This window comes from Erpetoichthys calabaricus, chromosome 12, assembly GCF_900747795.2.
Source record: "Erpetoichthys calabaricus chromosome 12, fErpCal1.3, whole genome shotgun sequence".
Classification (NCBI taxonomy): Eukaryota; Metazoa; Chordata; class Cladistia; order Polypteriformes; family Polypteridae; genus Erpetoichthys; species Erpetoichthys calabaricus.
Genome location: NC_041405.2, coordinates 110905622 through 110927283, shown reverse-complemented (window position 1 = coordinate 110927283; position 21662 = coordinate 110905622). Strand labels below are relative to the sequence as shown.

Sequence of the window (21662 nt, the reverse complement as noted above, 5' to 3'; positions counted from 1 at the left end):
ATAGTTAAAAAGACATCAATAAATAAACAAATCAATAAAAATAAGGTTAAAATCCACTGGCAGGTTCCATCCATTTAGCTAATCATGAACCATGATGCTTACCTCTAAAAACGAACGTCATTTCTGCTTACCCCGAAAGGGTCTTTGTAGCAAGAGGAGGCTATTTATCTTGGCTGTTTTCAACTATTTATCCTGGCTTGGGTCCCTGCCTCCAATCCTATGCATTAGAGGGGGGTGATGTGCCAAGCCTTGCTTACACTCTGCCATTCCTTGGCATCATGCGGGAATCAACTGTGAGAGCCTGGTTATTCCTGCTCATTGGGGTGTTCTGCAGAAGCAATCCCTGCCTCACCATGAACACCGGCCACACATTCCTCTTCAGAGCTCATTTTCCCAACCACTTACCTCCTCTCTACATCACCACTGGCTCCGTTCCGACCCTGCTGACTTTAGTTTCACTTTCAATTCAACCTGCCACTCTTTCTTTTTCATTGATTTTTTCTGTTTCTTGCTCAGGCTTGTTTTTTACTATTAGGGTTACAGGAGCACTGGCACTGACTATAGACCCCAGAGAGCTAATAAGTAAATCAAGTGAACCACACGTATCCACACGTCAATACACAATCAGCTGGTCACTGCATTAACACCACAGAGCTGCTCCACCACACTACTACAAACACCTACACCACTACAAAGCCTGAGTGCTCCTTTATTTAAAACACTAGGGGGCTCTGCCCCCTGCTCGCTTTGCTCACCCAACCACCCCTGGGTTTGGTTTACCGGATATACAATTTAAAGAGATTGTTATTTTCATGGGAATTGTTACATATGCATTATTTTCACTTTTACTTTAAAACTTCTTTAAAAACAATACTTATTCTTTATTTCCGGCCCTGGGCATGGTTACATCTCTTTCTCGCAGGACGCATAACGCTGCTCACATTGTGGGGGTTTGGGGCGTTTCAACGTACACTAAGGAGATGCCATCGGATCATCTGCTGTCTTTCTGCTGCTGGCGAGCTGCATGTTTTGCTTGTCGCTTGCCATTGTTTTAAGAGCTGGGAGCACATGAAGCGTGTCTGCCAACAGCAGTCCAACAACTGCTAGGTTAGATGTCCGTGGACTTGTTTTAGATGATGTCTCACTGCCTTGTCTCGCATGACGTTGTAAAAACAATACTTGTCCTTTATTTCCGGCCCCGGGTGTGGTTACATCTCTTTCTCACAGGACATATAACTGCTCATGTTGTAAAGGGGGTGTGGCTGAATGCACGCTAAGGAGATGCCATTGGATCATTTGCAGTCTTTCTGCTACTGGCGAGCTGCCTGTTCTGCTTGTCTCACTGCCCGATCATTTTAAAGCCTGTACAGCAGCTGTCCTTTTGCCACTTCGTGTCTCTGCCGCTCGCGTTGTCAAGGGGTTGGCAGAGTGGCTGAATGCATGCAAGGAGACGCTGTCGGATCATCTGCTGGGTTTCTGCTGCCGGTGAGCTGCATGTTTTGCTTCCCACTTGTCGTTGTTTTAAGAGTTGGGAGCAAGTTAAAGTGTCTCTTGCAGAACTTCAGATTGTCTTCCGAGAAGATCGTGTCTCGTCTCCCTACCAAAGATTTTTTTTAATAATAGAGAAACAGAATTGATTGCATCTTAAAACAGAGATTAAACATATACATTCTACTGGTAAGGATACCTTTTCTTGCATTTTCTTGTACATTTGCATATCCCCTGGAATTCAACACTTTTTATAAATACATTGTCTATCCTGTATTAATATTTTCTGAAAAAACATATAAATTATTGCTCCTTATGATCTAATGAGGTCATTTGCAAATGACTGCCATTCTGGTTACAGAACACTTTGATCACTCAATGAGTCGGTTTTCCTTTATGAGCTCTGAGCTCACAATTTATTCACTTAAAAGTTAGATCTGAATAATCCTAAATAAAAACTCTAAAATCAAGCACACAAATTGAATATTACAAGTCGTATTTAGTATACTGTAAATTTTAATCCTTTTTACACATCCGCAGTTGAAAGTTCCTGAGCATGGACCCTGAAGACAGTGAATGCTTACGAAGTTGGTAGTCAGTCAAAGGGAGTAGTGTGTACAACCTCTAAAAACATGTAATCAGTTCATCCTGCATAGGTTCAGAGGACAGGCAGTTGAATTGAAGCAGTCTTCAGAAGCACACTTCTCTGCTCATTTACCAAGGTACCTACACACTTGTAGTGGAATATCTACTTTAATAAATTCTGGTCCTGTAATCCTTACAGCTGTCAGCATATATTGAAACTGCAATAAATCCTTCTGCAAGACACAATCACAGTTTCACTGGTGTCACCACATGTCTCTTAGATTCCTTGAATGGCATGGCATCTAAATGCCTTCCTGTCATGGTGCTCAGGGTTAAAGGCACAACTTAATGAGAAAGTCACATTGAGGGGTAAAGACATTGCACCAGTACAACTGCGGAACAGATACAGCTATTTCTAATGCACTTTTGTGGATAACCAAGCTATCAGCGCATTTAAAACTATCTAATTACATGATACTTCCCACAAGGTCTCTATCATAGTGAAGCATTTCCTCAAAGTGACAGTCTATTATTTTGGCTAACACAGGTAATTCCCACAAACCATGACAGTCACAATTTAAAATCAGGCAGACTATGAAGTGCTGCTAAAAATCTATACAGAGAGAATATTCATAACACTATAAGGGTGGTAGCTTGGTATTTCATATTGAGCCTTGTTTTTCTGTCTTTAAGGGTGACAAGCAGCCTGCCACCACACTCCTTGTTGGGCCTCGTCATGGGATTAGCCATGTCATTGACTTGAAGACTAATCTGACCACAGTTTTGTCAGAGTTCAGTCGGGTGAACAAGATCCAGCTCTTTAGGGAAAACCAAGGGGTCGCTCGTGTTGAAGTCAGCATTCTGGAGGTGAAGGTAAAACAGCACACACATTAGCTTCTGTTATACCATTTCTTAAAACGTCTATGTCACTGACAACCCTAATAACATATTGAGCACAATTGAAAGGATGTGTCTCCATTAGGTGTTCATTTTAAGACAGCAATGACAAGTTGGTGAGAGCTTTCACTCCAACACTTCCTAAGATTTAAAAGTAATAGTTTAATAAGCTTTTGTGTTTGCTTTGTCCATTATTCCTATTAATGAGGACAGTCTTTGTCTTTTTTTCAGCCCTTGGTTTTGTTGATGGAGTGGCCAGATGCTGCTAACTTTGCGTGTCTGATAGCTGGCTACTACAGGCTGTTTGTGGATCCTAAGAAAGTGATATTCTGTCGAACATCTAGTCAGTCTCATATGATCAAGGCAGGTATGTTTGCCGCCATTTCTGATTCTACAATGCTTTATTTTAAAAATTTTGGAGAGATTGTTTGTTACAGTGTACCCAAGGTACAGTCAACTTAGAATCAAAATGATATTTAGGTAAACTGAACTGGTTTCACTAGTTTTATTATGTATGGATGGAGTAATAAACAGTGTTTTCTGTACATTGACAATATCAATATTTTTAAGGTTATACCTAGATTTGATCACAATGCAAACATAACATTAGAAGTATGAACCAGAAATGTACTACTTCTGCTAAATTTTATAAACTTTTTCCTCCATTGACAACAGCAGTCCACTGACATCAGTTTTGCAGCACTTTAATTCTGGTGTTTTGTAAATTATTAAATTGCATTTACATAAGCCTAGTGTTTACAGGTACAGAAAATGCAGGGCTGAAATGATTTAAATGTAAAAAATATATACCATATAATGATAAGTGTATCAATTATGTATAACACATAAATTACAATAGATGCGTATGTACTAATTTCAGAAAATCAGTTTAATTCATACAATGAAAGTTGACACATAATGAAATAAATAAAGTAGTAAATAGTAACATTGAAATTCCCTTCACTAACAAACACATAAAAGCAAAGGAAGAATAAAAAAGAGCACAAAGCTGTCAATTAGAGATTGTTAAATGATTAGGAAGTTTACGGTCATTAATTATGGTCACGGTTGCTTTAAGGAGTGCTCATTCAAGACAGTATTGATAAACAGCTGCCATATGCTGAAAAATGCTTAAGTTGTCACTAGCTGAGTAAGCGTATTTATTTTGTACTTTTATAAAACGCAGAACATTGGCTTCCCCGTTGTATGACTAGGGCATGCAGGATTCCTCGAGTTAAGCAGAATCTGTCAATGAACTAGTAGTGTAGTGGAGGTTATCATGTTAGGGTGCTCTCTCCAGTGGCGTCTCAATAAGACCAGTTAAAGGAGGAGGATTAATGTTAACCATAATGCTGCTGGAGAAAAACTCTACAATGGTACAGCAAGCCAGGAACATAGCCAGAACACGTGGCTCAGGGAGGAATGAAATAATGATGTTTAACAAAAGTTTAAAGTAATGAAACCTTATCAATATCCATAATTTCATTTAAATATAAAATGCTTCAAACAACTAGGGTCTTAAAGACTGTTTTTTCTCTTCAGACTATTACAAACTTTGGCACAGAAGGAAAAGTTTGGGCATCAGAACTTGGTTGGATCATTAGAACCATTGCAACATAACCTTTTCAAGTAATTCACATCTGTCCGTGTTTATCTAAAAATGATTTAAGTATTTATCTTCAGACTGTCAGCAGCATCTTACTAAACCAAAATATCTGGGATTAGGTACTGTACAGTTCTTTTTTCTTAGATTGTGAGAGCTCCTACAGTATTTGATTATCATCTTCAAGTCCTTTCTCCACTGTGTGCTTTCCGCAAAGACTCCCTTAGGGAAAGTGCACTTGAAATGCGGTTTACAAACTCCACATGAGATTAGATTTATGCAAGCCATGCAATGTATATCGCTGATCATCTATGAAGAATAGTTAGACTCTCTGATGCTACAGTCAAATCATACTGTCGACCAAAAAAACATTACAGTCATCAATCCTAAATTGTTGTTACACCATAAAATCTAGCCAAATGTGCACCACTACTATCTGTGCGTCATCATATGCCTCCAAAGTGAGCCTCATTTCATTAACTCTTTAGTTTATTACAACATGCCTAGGCCTACTCTCCCTGTTGCAATTTCTACTCCTCCATCCAACCTAGTAACACTAACATGACTGCACTGTGACATTATAAACATTACATATAGTAAAAAATAAATAAAATCAGACTAGGGAGAAGCATTCTGAGGAATTCTGCTTGGCTGTTTGGCATGAGGGCTATATCAATAGTTCAATTTTAAGCACATCTTGTTCTTCAGAAAAGACCTGACTAAACAGCAGCCATTTAGAACCATGGGTTCAAAGCCCATCCCAGTCACTGTGTGGTATATTCACATTCTTGCTTATATGTGTGTTTGTGTGTGTGCACGTTTGTCCTGGATGCTCTGTTTTCTTTCCATAAATTAAAGTTATGTTGTCTTGTGTTTCCACATTGAGCTGATGTGAGATGGTGGCTCCAGTGATGGACTAGCACCCAATCCAGGATTGTTTCCTGCCTTGCACCCAATGCTTCTTGAATAGACAACCTGGATTGGATTAAGTGGGTCTGAGAAAGTTTTAATTCTATATACTTTACAGTCAGTGGCCACTTTGTTAGGTATATCTATCCGGCACCTGGTATACTTGGAATGAATAATGCCTCCAGAAAAAGCTTGGATTCATTGGGCTATGGAATTAAATGGGTTTTTGGTCTGTGCTAAATTGTTAAAATTGTGCATATCCTGCAGATTTTTCAGCCACACATTTATAGTGCCAACTTCCAATTATATTCATCCAAAATGTGATCTACTGTGTTGAGATTTTGAGAATGTACAAGCCATTAGAGTAAAGTGAAGTCACTGTCATGTTCATGGAAACAGCCTGAGTACATACTTTATGACCTAATGCCTTATCTTACCAGAAAAATAGAATTAAAAAAAGGGCATGGCATTCAAATGGCACTGATTTGGTATTAATGTGTGCCATGAAAATATCCTCCAGACCAATACACTACCACCACTTGCCTATATTGTTGACACTAGGCTGGATGGATATATTGAATCATGCTGTTCAAGGCAAATTCTTTCCTCACATTACCATCTGCATGTAGCGGCAGAAACCAAGATTTTTCACATCAGGTGACATTTTCTAATTTTAATCATCTAATTTTGGTGTTTAGGTGCCCACTGAAGCCTCATGTTCCAGGTTGTAGCTGAAGGAGTGGAACCAGGAATCCACTTATTTTGCTGTTGACCATCATGCTGAAGGACCAAAGCACTGTGTTTGTTCAAAGATGCCTTTCTTATCTGTAGCCTTTCTGTTAGCTTGAAGATGTTTGGCTGTTTTCCTCCTCTGAGTTTTCCTCATTAACAAGTTGCTTTTGCTTGCATGTCCACTGCTAACACACAATTCGCTGTAGATCGTAAGAACCTGAAGTACTTTAAAGTCCCAGGTGGGCAGCAGTTTCTAAAATGCTGGGACCACCATGCCTGACACCATCAGTAATACCATCAAAGTCTCTTAGGTCATGCATCTCGTCCATGCTAATGTTTGAGTGAAGAAGAACTAATGTCTGCACGCTTATATATGTGCCCAATATAACTGTTTATTGGGTTGCAGTCATGTGATTGCTTGATTAGAAGAGCAGGGTATTTACAATAGTAAGCAGGTATACCTAAAAGAGTGGCCACTAGAATATATGCTACCTTCAATATACTGTGCCTACATGTATTATTTAGACTGAATCTCGCTTATAAATATACAGTTTTTAATATTAATGCCAAATAATTTAAGCAACATTATGTCTTATTGAGTCCTTTGACCATTTACATATCAACTTTGTTATTTTTTGTTTATGTTTGCTTTTGACAAAATATCTCGATAGTGACACTTTTTTATCTGTCTTAATTTGTGAATACATTTTCTCTTTATTAAATTTATATCAAAGGACACCAATGATGTTGTGCAGTTTCATCTGACTTTTCCATCCTTTTATATAAATGGTAGTGGTCTTGAATTGAGTGAATGATTTTAAGAATTAAACCTGGGTATGTTACCTCCAGCAAGTGTAGTTTAATTTGAATCTCTGATCATCTCCATATACCCAAAATCACCCTTGGGAAAGAGGCAATTTTTTGGTTGCAAATCATTTCAAGACACAACCTGTACTTTCCAATTCCATCTTTTTGGACTCTCCTTTGCATCTTCACTTATGAAAGTCTTCATTTACTGCAGTCATGTTAAGCCTTAACCTGGACCTTCCATTTTCCATCTAACGGACTCTGTCTTCATCCCTGCTGCTTTTAAGTTCCACTTTTGATTGTAACAGTCATATGACTTCATGGTCTACATTTCCAGCCCCATGGAGCTGGACTTTCTGCTATATCCATGCTTGTAAAAAGCTCTTGCTTGCATTGATCCATCTTCAAAAATACATATATGTATATATACATTTATATTGCTATAAATGGCCAGGATCAGCCATAATCATCATACTGGATTCTTTTCTGCAACCATGCTTTCTCAGGGACAGTTCCCTCATTAAACAGCTTGAGATTTCCTCCATCCAGAGGTTTTTCTACATTTCAATTGTTTTGATAATTATTTTTTTAGATTACAGAAATATCCAACCAGTCCTTCGACCAGCTCCTTCAGCTCACACTGGTAGGAGAGAAGATGCGCTGGTCACAGATAGGCTGTCAAGAGAGTCGACTCAGAGATCAGCTGGACAGACCAACCCAAGTGTTGACAATTTGTGCTATCTTCACATGAAGGAGCAGCATAAGTACCAACAGCAGCAACAAGAGCAAAAACGGCAAATTGACATTAATGAGAATGTTATACCAGTGGATGAAAGCAGACCTCGTACCAAATCTGATCCCACCTACAAATGTTCCGATCCAGTGGCTGTAGCAAGCAGCCCAACACATGAGAGCTCAAAGACTAGGGCTCGGGCATATACCCTAGACCCTGTTCAACAGGCGGGGCACTTCTACTGTGACTCGTGCAAAGCCAAGCTGAAAGCAGCTGCTTCTACAGCCCCAGTGGGTGCAGGTTTGCGTTCCCAGATATTGCAACAGTGTGCCAATGCCTGTGGCTCCCGTGAGGGTACGGTGGATCTCATCTCCCTACCGCCACCAGGAAGTGACGAAGAACAGGATGACGAGGAAGGTACAATAAAGCCACCACCGGCAACTATTGCTGCCCCACCACCCGGTTTCCGAGACAACAGTTCCGATGAGGATGATTCTAAACGGCGGGCAGCTGCAGCCGCAGCCGCAGCTGCAGCAGCATCTTCATCTTCATCAGTAGGACGGCGAGATCAGTCTGAAGAAGTGCCTGTAACACTCATTGACAATGTGGCAACACGAACTGTGAGGGACCATGCCCAGGAACTGGACGATGCCTTGGTGTCTACCTTGCAGGCACTAGAAGCTCTGGCAGCATCTGAGGACTATCCACATCACCACCATCACCAACCACAACAAACAGCAGGTGGAGCCGCATCTTCCTCCATCTTTAAACTCCCCTAGACATTTTCTTTACAACCAGAGAGTAACTGCAGGAACGTAGGCAAGATACATTAGATGGTTTAGCTGTTAATAATGCAGCCTTGGAAAGGAAGCAGTGAAATGTGCTGCAGAGTCTCAGGCAGATGTACAGTACATCCAGTCTGTGCTTATTTATTTATTTATGTATTTATTTATTTTTACATCAGGTTTTTTGACCCAAACATTGCACATTTTCAACCTCACTCTGGATAGCGTTCCAGAACTCTACAGCCTCCAGCATTCTTTTGAGTTAAATAGTGTGCCACAATTGCATTAGCTTTATAGTACATATAATGTACTGCAGCACTATTTGCACAGAATTCAGTAGGGTGCTCTGCCTACAAACATGCAAAGAGTATAATTAAACATTTATTAGAAATATAGCATTTTTTGGCTCTTAGTTGTAGTGGCAATAGGTCATTTTAATTTTCACTTTAACCTCAGACCCAGTGCATACAGTAATTTAATTTTAAAGGTTTTGGGAATGTTTCATACTCCATAACTTTCACTCTCCCTTTGTTCCTTTTTTTTTGTTTTTATTTCCTTGCAGGTCTTATTGTGTTAGCAGCAATCACCCCTGAGTCCTCTCTGGATTCTGGCCATGAAACAAACTCCTCAGAGTTGACAGACATTTCTGAAATGGTAACAGCGATGAAGCAGCACCCCAGTTCTACCTACCTGCTAGCTCACCACATCAACAAGGAGCGTATTTTCAACCGACGAGAATTTTCTCTGGCTATCCCCGCTTGCACCACGCAGGCAGTGGGAGGAGCAACTATCTCCATGGGTCAGCTGCGGACAGGTTGCCCTGCAAAGCCACTCGTTCTCAGTAAAGCAGGCCCTATGCGGATAAGTCCCAGCCAGGAAGCATCACCTACAGGAGATCAGGGAAAATTTTCAGACCAGAAAAATCCAAATGACCATGGACAAATTTCTACAGAGCCCAAAACAGATCTAAAAACAGCAGTCAGCCCTAGCGTTATTAAGACCACAGAGGTTTTTCCTCAGGTTTCAAGTGAGCCTAAACATGCTAGTCCATCTGAAAAAAGAAAGGCAAGTAAAGAGCAGAAGACATCATGCCTCACAGAAGATGGTTTAAGCCCCATTCTCTCTCTTGATGTCAAAGAGAAAGCATTAGTTCCTGTTAGCTCTGAAACAATCAATAAGGCCTCAGCTTTGCTTTCACCAGCGGACATCAATGCTTCTGTCAAGTGTAAGCAAATAAGTACTACCTCTGACCCAGAATCTGCAAGTAAGGCCAATGTGACTTCCAAATTGAAGGTCGCTGCCATAGATGCTGAATTGTTATGCACTTGTCCTGTGCGCAGTGAGGGAGGGTTACAGTTGAAGGACACACAGACCCAGAAAGTAGCTGATGATGAGAGACTCAGTGCTAAAGCTAAAAGTCTGCCACTGCCATCTAGCAAAGAAGTTGGAAAGGGGAATGAAGCTATCCAGAAATCAAGTGTGGGCCTCTTTGTACCACCCCTCATCTCCGAATCTACTGAACGTAGGGAGAGGTTAGAAGCAAAGGCAGATGCCTCTGAAAGCAAAAGTGCCACTGATGCACAAAAGTGCCCAAAAACCTTACTCCAAAGGATAGAAAGTGTGCAACCTGCAGGCTCAGCAGAAGCTCCTACAGATTGCAAAAAGCTGAATTTGAGTAAATCGAAATCACAGAAAAGTGCACCTTTCCTCAGCTTCAGAAACTTGCTGTCAGCAACTTTCCCAGCACGTATGAAACGTGAGACAGATGAGCGACAGGCTCAGCTGCAAAAAGTGCGCCAATATGAACTGGAGTTCCTTGAGGAACTTTTAAAGCCAAAGGCTGCCCAAATGGAATTACTCCCTCAAGGAGCTTCACCAGTGCCAGCAGGAACACCCTGTCCTTGCCAGTTAAGGACCAGTCCAGTTCAAAAAATTCCAGGTATTTCTAGAGAGCAAAGGCGGAGCTGTGATTGCAAAAGGATATGTCGGGGAATGCGCCTTCCAGACACGCCGGTAGGGTCAGTAATGGAAAAGAGAGGAAGAGAAAATATTGCTTACAAGCCTCCGCTACAGAAACAAATGCAGCAGCCAGAAGAAGCACGGAGGCCACAGTCGCTAGAGATAAAGACATCAAGAATTCGTTCCACCAGTTTAGAATCACGGGATCCCCAGGAGCAGTCGATGTCTTGCTTACCTGCTTGTGCATCTCGATCTGAATGCATTGGGGCACCTCAATATAAAAAACTCGTAAGACGTTACAGCATAAGTGAAGCAGATAGTAATGAAAGAGCCCCGCTCTACTCTGAGCCTAAACCTGTAAAGGCCAAAGTTCCTGAGAAAGAAAATGAACAACCCCGGGCATCTCTAAGCAAATCAAAGACTGCGGTGGACTTGACGTATGCTCAACTCGGAGATGCAAAGAGAAAGCCTGTATATTCCATTAAAACAGAGGGTGGAAGAGAGCTGGAATTATTTCAAGAGGGTAAAAGTGGAGGAGAAGAAATTCTTGGACTTTCAGGAGATGACGATGATGATGAAGAAGAGAAGTGTTGTTCCTTTTGTTTCTGCTACCGTAAATGTGATTCTACCGATGAGAGCAGTGAAAAGGATGAACTTTCATATTCCATTCCATTACAGCTACTGCCAGGAATGCAGTTAGATGCTCACTCACTTCCTGTGGTCAGTAAGACCCTACAAGTTCTGGATGCAGATGGTTGCAGTGGAGAAGAAGAAGCCCAAAGCCAGGAAATTGACTTAAGAACTTCTGGGACCTTAGAAAGCAGTCTTACCCGTGTGAAGGCACTCCAGGGCAAGACGTTTTCATTGCCTGATGGATTCCTTGCTGCTCAACTCGATGCCAATGAACTGCTGTCTGTCCTTCGACAATGTGCTGGAAGCCCACAAGGTGATGCAGATCATAGACAGCAAGCTCCTCGGTTAGCCGAGTACAAACAAGAGTTGGCATTACGATTCAAAGAATTCCGCGCTTCCTGTAGAAGGGTGGCAGGAGTGGAAAAAAGTCCCACACGGATGCTCCTGGCTGTGACAGCCAGCTTCCAGGTGCTTTGTGGCTTAATAGAGACATTCATCAAGTTAGTGTGTGTAGTGCGCTCAGAATCTCAGAGGCAGGAGCTACTCAAAAAAGTAGAAGAGGTGGCTTTAAATTATACCTTCCTTCTTAGGGCAGCTGAGGAGTCAATGAGTCGGACTGGAAGTCTCCCCACACCAAAAAGTAGTAGCAGCCAGCCTCCTCCGCCATCTGTTCAGGGGAGCAATATAGTCAGTTCTCAATCTCTTTCTATAAAACCAGTCATTAAAAAGTAAATCGTCAAGACTTTACCCCATGACCTTATTTATTTTATGTTTGACTTGACAAAAAAAAAAAAAAAACTGCTGTGTTGGATCTTGAATTATACCTCTCACATGCAATCAAATATTCTGATATTTCCATAATGATGTTTTGTATGCTTCGGTGAAGTCAGACTTTGTCATTTTTGTTTTTTTTTTTTGTTTTATTTTCAGGTGTGCCATTTTATGTCAACAAATATAGTGTATAACAGTACATTATAATACCTTTCACTTTACATAGAATTACATCCTCACTGAAAAACTTTATGCTGTTTGTGTGACTGTTGCTGTTAACTGGGCTCAAGGGGTACCACTTGAGGCCCAATTGTATTATCAGGGTGGGGCCAGTGAGTTCATCTCACCACCAGAACTGAATGCCACAGTCGAGGGAGGAGAAAAAAAACAAAAGACCTGCGAAAAGGTACTATATATACTGGCCCAAAAACAAAGTCTTAAAAATATACAAAACAAAACAAACTGGACTGTTGCTTCTAAATATATTCTTTAATGTTGTTTTACACCAAGTATATGCTAATAGTTATCACACTTCTAATTAAAAGTACTACTGTAAAGAATTTATTTTTATTTCAAAGAAATATATTAAAATAAACAGCAAGTAGCAGATCTTCTGTTTGAATTTGATATCTGATGGTGATAGTATAATGTGTAAAACTGTTCATTAAATATTTCTGGTTGACTATCATCTATCTATCTATCTATCTATCTATCTATCTATCTATCTATCTATCTATCTATCTATCTATCTATCTATCTATCTATCTATCTTTTTAATTTACAGAGTAGCAATGTCAAGATTATCCAAAAGAAAATTATAGTATCAAATACAGAAAGTATATTTTTCAATATATTACATGATTGTGTAATATTTTCATTGATCTAATATACTGTATGTTTGGCAAAGTACGCTTTCATTTTTGAAATTTTGCTCACCATACTTAAAAATGAGCCTTGTTTTTAAGTACTTTCAATACACGGAAGACATCCTTTTTTTAATTCCGCTAACACATACAGTAGCTATAGGGACTGGTCTTTGCAGTTATGGCTGAAATGGAAAGTAATATTAAAGGCATTTTACATCACAAGACACTTTACAAAACTGAGTGTAACTCCTCATGAATCTCTTTAGAGTGTATATTACTGGGTAGCTGAAATATATTTAAATTTAAAAATACATAAATTATCATTATTACTCAACTTACCTAAAAAAATGTGGATTCTTTATTTTGCATTAAATGTTATGATTTAATTAAGATTAAGACTTGGTCATTTCTCTTTGATAAGGAGCTTTAATGGAAAAATAAATATATTGATTTTTGTACTTGACTGGTAAAGTACAATAACAGTACTAACAATAATGTACCATTCTGTACTTCTGCTATAGTACAGCATGCCTTAGTAATAAAAAGACATGCAGGTTAAGTGGACTGGCAATGCTAAATTGGCACTAGAAAGTATTTGGTGTGTCTATGTTGGTTCACCCTGTGATGGACTGGCGCCCTGTCCTGGGATTGTTCCTACCTGGTGCCCAGTGCTTGCTGGGATGGGCTCCTGCACCCCAAAACCCTGCTTAGGATTTTAAAAATGGTATGGAATGATCTAAAATACATTCAAAGAAATTGGTGGAGTTGAAGGATAACCCTTGCTTTTAATAATCAAGAATGTTATAGGCTGCACTTAAAACAATCCAGTTTGCTGCTAAGTTCACACTTTTACTGTTTACGTTATTACAGGATTTTTTTAAAATTTTGGTTCTTCATTTTTTGTTTAGTAATTTGTACAGAAACACAAGCCGTTCTTAAATGTGTGATTATCAATTTGTATTTTGGTGAGGTCTGACGTGTTATCTTTTAACAAAAAAACAAAACAGTAAGTTTCTGACTTAATTTTTAAATATGTTCATTTGAGGAAATGGCAACAAGAGTCTTTTCAAACATAAATTATGTTGTTAAAAGTTATATTTTTAAATATGAATACAATAATTTTCACATAATGTTTAGAAAATAGAACATCACAGGACAAAAGCAAAAGAACCTCAAGATTATCCATATGGATTTGTTAGTGGGAGAGAAGCTGAAAAATTTGTGTTACGCTATGTTAATCCATACTGACGTTATTTAGAACTAATTTGGTATAACAAGTCTCTCCCTTTAAATACATAAAACTGGGAGTGTAGACGCTTACAAAAGGGTGACACAGTTGTATAAAACTGTCCGCTTCTCTCGTCATTATTTCCAATAGGACTGCATCATAGTTGATGTACAGTACAGACTAGGGCTGTATTACCAGCACAGTAATAACTTATTATAAAACATTAATGCCTACTGTTCTTCCATCATTTTCATTATAAACAATATATGAGAAGCTCTGTTAAAGTAAACTGTCTGCTTAATATAAATATTGTTGATTTACTTATGCCTTTAGTGCAGTTTTTAAAGTCTGTTTTCAGATGGTTTATTTTTGAAAGCAATAATGTGAATTTGAATATATATCTTATTATAAAATAATAACCTTCTATACATAATTAGTGGAGTACATGATTTTAAATACAGTTTTCTCTCTTTTATATTTTATTTATTGTGTGCATTGGCTTGGAATAACACACTTTCTCTAAAGAACACAAACCATAAACTAATGTGTCCAAATGGCAATGAAAGCTTCAACAAATGTACATTGTGTCTCCTCATAAGGTAAACAACTTGAGGTTCACACATTAAAATGTAGATATTGCTTGTTTTTAGAATGTATTGTTTTATTAGATACTGCTTGTTTTATCCACTTTAGATAGAAGACTAACAATAATATTTTTGAAATATAATAAATGCCTTAAAACTTAGTCAGTTTTGTCTCATGAACAAATTAGGACCAATAAAGTCAAGAATGTCTTTGCAGATACATTTTTGACTTATTCAGTATTTATAACTAATAAATCCTCTGGAGCAAAGCAATGTAAACATACAAAAAAACAATACTGTAAATATTAAAAAGGAGGATTCAGGGTAATGCTAGATGAAAGTAGATACTGAATGACACAGACAGGGCATTAAACAGTTTCAGAAATCAGTCTGCAATAGTAAAACCCAAGCATCTTCTTCTTCTTCTTCCTCTACATCTTTTCCCACTTCTGTGTGGGGTCGATGTATTTGATCAGCTTTCTTCATACAGCTCGGTCCTGCACCTCCTCCCCAGTCAAGCCCCTATCTTTCGGATCTTCTTTTACTTTATCCATCCACCTCCCCTTTGAGCTCCCTCGCGTTCTCTTCCCCTGTACTTCTCTCCCATCACTCTTTTGCCCACATATTCACTGTCTCTCCTTGTTACATGTTCATACCACATCAGTCTACTTTCCTGTACTTTCTTAGGCATCTCTCCCACTTTTGTTGTGCCTCTGATTGTCTCATTTCTTATTCTGTCCTTTTTTGTAACTCCACACATCCATCTCAACATTCTCATTTCGGCCACATCTATCTTCTTCTCCTGCACTCCCTTTACTGTCCATGTCTCAGCTCCATACATCAATACTGGTCTTACCACTGTTTAAAAACCTTACCTTTATCCTTTGCCTTAATTCTTTGATCACACAATACTCCTGATACCTTCTTACAATTGTTCCATCCACACAGTTCATTATGAGTTTTCTCTGCATCTAATTTTCCATCTTGGACTACCACTGATCCTAGATATTTAAATGTATTCACTCTTTTCAATAGCTGTCCTTGCACGCTAACTTCTGAATCCTGATCATCATTAAAACTCCTATATTCTGTCTTCTTTGTATCTTTCAAAGCCCTTCTCCATTCTTCCAACTTCCTCTCCACTTTCTCTTTTGTGCTGCTACACAGCACAATCTCATTAGCATAAAGCCTGCATCAGGGGGATTGGTCTTTTATCCCATGATGCAACACACCCATAACCAGCATGCACGAAGAAAACTAAGCTAGAAAAATATTTAAGATTATTAATAAGCACAAAGAGCTACACATATCTACAAATGACAGTTAAATGAAACATAAAATGCAGTAACACATGAAAAACAGGCTACTTAGAAAGGCTGCTCTTTAGTGAGTTAATTCATTTAAAATTAAATAACACGTTTGCTAAGAGGAAAAAATGACATTCTCCTAGATCAACAACTGCACAACTTAGCTCACAATATCTACAAATGGTAATATTTCATTTCTTATTACAGTTTATGAAATGGATGCAGTATGTACCTGCATTTGCAAATGGCAGGTGGAAAGGCCAATGCTGATATCTGATATCACATTTTATCACTGCAGTTATCACTACAGTTGGTAATAAAGTGTATGTTCTTAAAAGAGAAAAAAAAACAACAGTTCATAATATGTTATGGTGGGATATTCAATAAACAGAAAGTAAAGCTAAAACTGGTATCAGTCAAAGATATAATTAAATATGCTAAAAATAATTAGTTGAATGAATATTTTTAAATTGGAAGCATTTAATAAAAAAAAACTTTTAATTGCATAAGTGTATGCGTTTCCTTACTGCAACAAAAATTTCCAATGACCAGGGAAGATCAAGCATGTTTTCTTGATCCACCCCAGCAGACGGAAGTTGCTGACAGTTTTGTCAGTCATAAATCATACTAAACAATGATTTCAAAAGAATGAGATGAACCCAAAAAGCCAGGTTCTAGGTATTTACTATATATTTCAATAGGAGCAAGGAACTGTCCTGTAATACTTGGTTATCAGTCGGTTAAATCAGTGCCCAATATCTACTCTTAGTGTTGGAGGATCATACTAGAGGCTTTGCTTTGACAGCATGGTGGGTCATATAACAAATTCAGTTTAAAATCCTCTGAAGTCACAGTATAAATATCCAGCTAGCTGTCACTAAAGGAATACAAACAGAACAGTGAGTGACTAATAAAAATAAACTTTGCTGAAGAGAAGAAGGATAAATTTAAGGAGGCAACTTCCAAGTTTCACACCAAGCTTTATTAAAACTACTACACTTTATGAAAGAAATTCCTTGATCTGCATGGATCACCCTGCATACCATATAAATACTCAAAGGCCCTTATCTACCAATAATAAATGCCCTCAGCAGTCTCTGGTATCCTTGGCTATGAGTTTGGTGATGGCAGGATGTGAATGTCCTTAACAAAATAATTAAAAACTTCTTGTACCAAAATATGAATTGACCATGATGTAAACACAAAATAACACACATTTTCGAAAAAATCCAACATCTTTGCAAGTAGAACCTCAAAACACACCTTTTAAACTGCATAATTATTTTATATAGGTAGTATAATCACTTAATATTTATGCCTCATGCAGTATATCCACATTTACAAAATAATGTGCAGTCATTTGTGCATACAATAGCAAGCACAACAAGTTCTACCATTAGAACTATTCAGTTTAAATCTGCTATTTAAGATCCATAGAATAATAATGTTTAAAATGTGTTGTTCATTTTCATCTTTTGAATTTTTTATGTGGACTGTTTTTCCTGAGATATAATATGTATATACCTATACAAATCCAATTCAAGACCTGTAAAGTTTCAAGTCAAACATCTTTAAATAATTTTAAAATAGACATTCTTAAATAATGTTAATGAGAATGTTAATCCACTTACACAGTATTATTTCATGTGAAAGTACCTGTCCTTTCATTCCAATCCTCAGATGATACAGGTAACAATCAGAGGGGATATCTAAAATGAACAATGGAGGCCTGTGGTTTCTTATCACAGTTCTGGCATACTTCACTTTCTTAATGCTTTCCACAGTAACCCATAGCTTCCCATTATTGCAAAATACGCACTAAGGATTTTTCAGTTTCTCCCAATTTGGTTGAAAGCCCAGTCTACGTTTAATGAGTGTACCAAAAAGGAAAGTGCTATTTTTCAGGTAGACACACAAAGTACAACTAATAAAACTGAATTACTTAGATGAAGCATGGTTAGGAATATTGAATGAATTTAGTTGTAATATATGTGCCATTTTGTTATTGTAGGCTATGAGCTATTTTATTTAAAATATAGCAAAGGGATATCAGACCCATTACATATTTTTTCTTTCCCAAAGTCTTCTCTTCGTAACTCTTATCATTGTTTCTAAAGACATGTAAACCCCTGAATTGGTCTTTTCAGATGAATATCAAAGGTTTTCTTCAGTCATCACTGCTGTAACAAGCTGTTGCTGAAGCTGCACACATCTGATACAATAAAAATGCAACAGAGTGAATTAAGGTTAGGGTTAGGGATGTAAAAAATGTTTCAATTTACTGTAAGATGTAAGCAAACATTTTGAATATTTACCAGCCATATATTTAGCATTAGAGAGATATGGATTGATTATAATATAATAAATACTATTTTTGATATATAAATTATCACTGGGTATAGGTGGCCTTGCATTCTACAGTTAGGCTCAATAAATGAGGCATGACTGTTCGATGAGTGTCACATCACCTGTGGTCGCTTTTGGCCTGCTGTATTTATTAGTTCAATGCAAGAAATGGGGTGGAGTGTTGTACTTCGCTGATTTTGATTTCATGTATACATTGAAAACATAACTGTGATGTATTACAATTTACCAAACAGGAATATTAAAATCAATGAAAATAATTTTATACTCGTCTGCAAGTTTTTTCATTGCTAGATTCTCTGCTTTCTCATGTTTTCTGTCACATAATAAACATGTCACTTTCATTTCATTACGTTTTTCTAAATTAGGATGGTGGTAAATATAAACTAGAGTCCCGTTCATTTTATTATATCAAGTTCCAATTTTGGCCTCATGTATATAACAAATACTTGTCTACAGTGGATAAAACCTGACTGTTTAGTAAAGGTCTGGAGATTCTGAAAAGACTACACTTAAATGTCCTGTCATGTTTTAATTAAATAAAGCAGATATCAGATGACTGCTTAGTGCCACCACGGAGCAAATATGTAACAGGCCTGTTTAGTTTAATATTACTATAAAAAAAAGGAAAAAATCAGATCAAGCACTGTCGTCCTGAACTCATTGATTAGTTAGACCAATCATAACACTCCTTGTTTTTGAATACTAAAGATTTTGATTATTCGTTCATTATTTTTTGTAGTAAGATGAAAATTGAGCAGAATCCAACCGGATGACGGAATATATAATATTACCAGTTACTGATTTCAATGTATTCTTATAAAACAGATGTTCACTTAGTACACTGTTAGAAATGCAGTGTGGGTAAAATAAAATACAGAATTATATGAAAAAACCAGAGTGTAAGCACAAACACTCCATGCACACACACATACACACAAACATGCACATATACAGTATAGATACTGTATATATATATATATATATATATATATATATATATATATATATATATATATATATATATAAATCCTGCGATGAGCCACTTTTTGGAAGACATTTTTTCAACTCCCACAAGACAAGACTTTTGCCATGAGATTTTTTCAAGTCACACCCTCCTCTCAACCATATTCAACCACGCACACGGTCCTCTCACCTCTCATTCATGTGAATGCTTTTGACAGACACACTTCCTGCTCTCTCAGCTCTTATTTTAACATTTTCCTCACTTTAAGTTCCCAATTAAAGAAGACGTATTATGTCCAGATCTTATTGAAAAATTTAATCACAAAGGGTTATCAACAGAAAAAATGAGTACACCGGCAGTCGTAGCACAGAGAAACGATGAAGTCAAACGAATTAACGCCAAACATGTCAATCGGTTACACAGCAAATTGGTTAAATGTGTATCACTAGACTATGGTGGAACAGTTGGTGGTGATCATGCGGAAGATGAAAACATCAACTTAAAATATCCCGAAGAATATCTACAAGCGTTAACACCGTCCAGTCTTCCACAGCACAAATTACTGTAGAAAGAAGGATGTATCCAAGAAAGGTAATGTGGTACATCTTCCATGGATAACATTAGAATTTGAAAAGTCATTTTATGTAATAGAGAGAAAGAAACAAAATTAAATCACGGGCAGTTATACGTTGCGTTGTCATGATGAAAGTCCAAACACAGAATCAAAACTCAATTTGATATTGACGAAAATTTAATTAAAAAAATTGTTTTCACTGAAGTTTTACAGTAAAAGTGTAAGTTTAAAAAGTATTTGTGTGTTAATTTCAAAGTAAAACAGAACAAAATCGTATTACGCAACAAATAACTGTAACGCAACATGAAACATAATTTACTTTCAAATTATTACGTTTTGCCAATTCTTAATATGGTTAATTACTCACTGTATTACATTCGCATGACCCATATGTGAGCGGCAGAACCACAAAGCCCCCTTGTATGTATGTATGTATATATATATATATATATACACACATATTTATATGTACATACACAGTATAACCCCGATTATCCAAGGTAATGTGATCCAATGCTAACCTGGGTAGCTGAAAAGTCAGATAAAATGGCTGGCTGCATTCAGAAGGTGGGGGCTGACACAGAGAAAGACGGAGATCCACTGACGTGATGAGGGAAGCACATCACTCACTGTGGTCTGAGACTGGCTCTGTGCGGTCTGCGAATGAAGGTCTCCATTTAACTCATGCCAGAAAGCGCTTGCCTCTGAGCCAGAGAACGTGAGGCCCCAGATCCCACTGACAGTTCACCACAGTACTTTGAAATGTAAAAACACAAAAATCCTAAGTGAATGAAACATGCCTTAGGATGTATATTGAAACTTCCACTAAAAATGTCCATTATTGGAAATATAAGGGAAATGCATATTGCTTTATTACTTATTTTATAGTAGAAGTTTAAAACTAACCATAACCCACCTCTAAATGATGACTGATTCCTCAGCAGAGACATGCTGTCTTTGTTGAAGGATTACTAAGAGTGTCACTTCTCCTCCCAGCAGCTATATGGCTCGGAGGTGTGCTTAGGATACTGGAATCACAAATAGAAGGTTCTCCCTTGCCTCAGCAAAACCAATAACTTCCCCTCTAGCTGCTTACCTGTGACAGATCTTATTGCATCACTGTATATACTGTCTTGTAAATTTGATGTCATGTGCTGTCTTTGCTGTGGATTGCTGAGTGTCACCTCCTCCTTCCATCGACAAATACTACCTGAGATGGCACAGCTGGGAAGTGTACTTAGGAGACCAGGAATAACAAGAAGTGGGTTCTGCCACTCCAGGTTAAGAGTCAAGCTGATGTGATGTAGCTTACGCCATATTAAAAACAAAACAGATGTTTACTAGATGAAAATTATTTGAAAATGAGTAATGAATAGAAAAGAAATATTGTAATTCAAGTTTATAACTCCTAGCTTGGCCAGTTACCTGTCCTCACTATGGGTAGCAGTCGGCCACACAGCATGGGACAGGCACATATTGATGATTTCATGAAATTATAGAAAGGACTGAATGCAGGTAATACAAAATGAAACGAGACACACAAAAGTAACTTGACAATATTCAGTCAAAAGGATTTCAACATAAGAAAAAACAGGCAGTAACCCTACAGAAAATATAAGGCAACAACTTCACATGCATGGCAAATTAATCCTGATAACCTGGGACTCAGAAATTTAACAGCCTTACAACTAGAATATGATCTGTGATGTATGCTTGTTGGACACTTTAAGACACCTGACCTGTTTGTCTGTTATGACTGATCAGAAGACATTTGGTACTTCCTTACTTAATGATTACAAGGCAACAGATAAAACAACTAATACAGTTAAAGAGTATTTAAAACAGCCTCACCTACAACTGTTTTTTTTTA

The 21662-nt window shown here is 37.8% G+C and overlaps 1 protein-coding gene across 4 annotated transcripts in view; it reads left to right on the top strand.

Annotated features, from left to right (window-relative positions):
* Positions 1-12152, top strand: part of frmpd3 (FERM and PDZ domain containing 3) — a 779808-nt gene extending 767656 nt beyond the window's left edge. For 3 of the 4 annotated variants that reach the window (XM_028816887.2, XM_051934416.1, XM_051934417.1), the window contains 4 exons: positions 2767-2946; positions 3202-3337; positions 7614-8495; positions 9102-12152. In XM_028816887.2, coding sequence (XP_028672720.2) covers positions 2767-2946; positions 3202-3337; positions 7614-8495; positions 9102-11863 — 3960 coding nt within the window. In that variant the 3' untranslated portion in view covers positions 11864-12152. The remainder of the gene's footprint in view (positions 1-2766; positions 2947-3201; positions 3338-7613; positions 8496-9101) is intronic. The other variant, XM_051934418.1, reaches the window with a different exon arrangement.
* The last annotated feature ends 9510 nt before the right edge of the window (positions 12153-21662 follow it).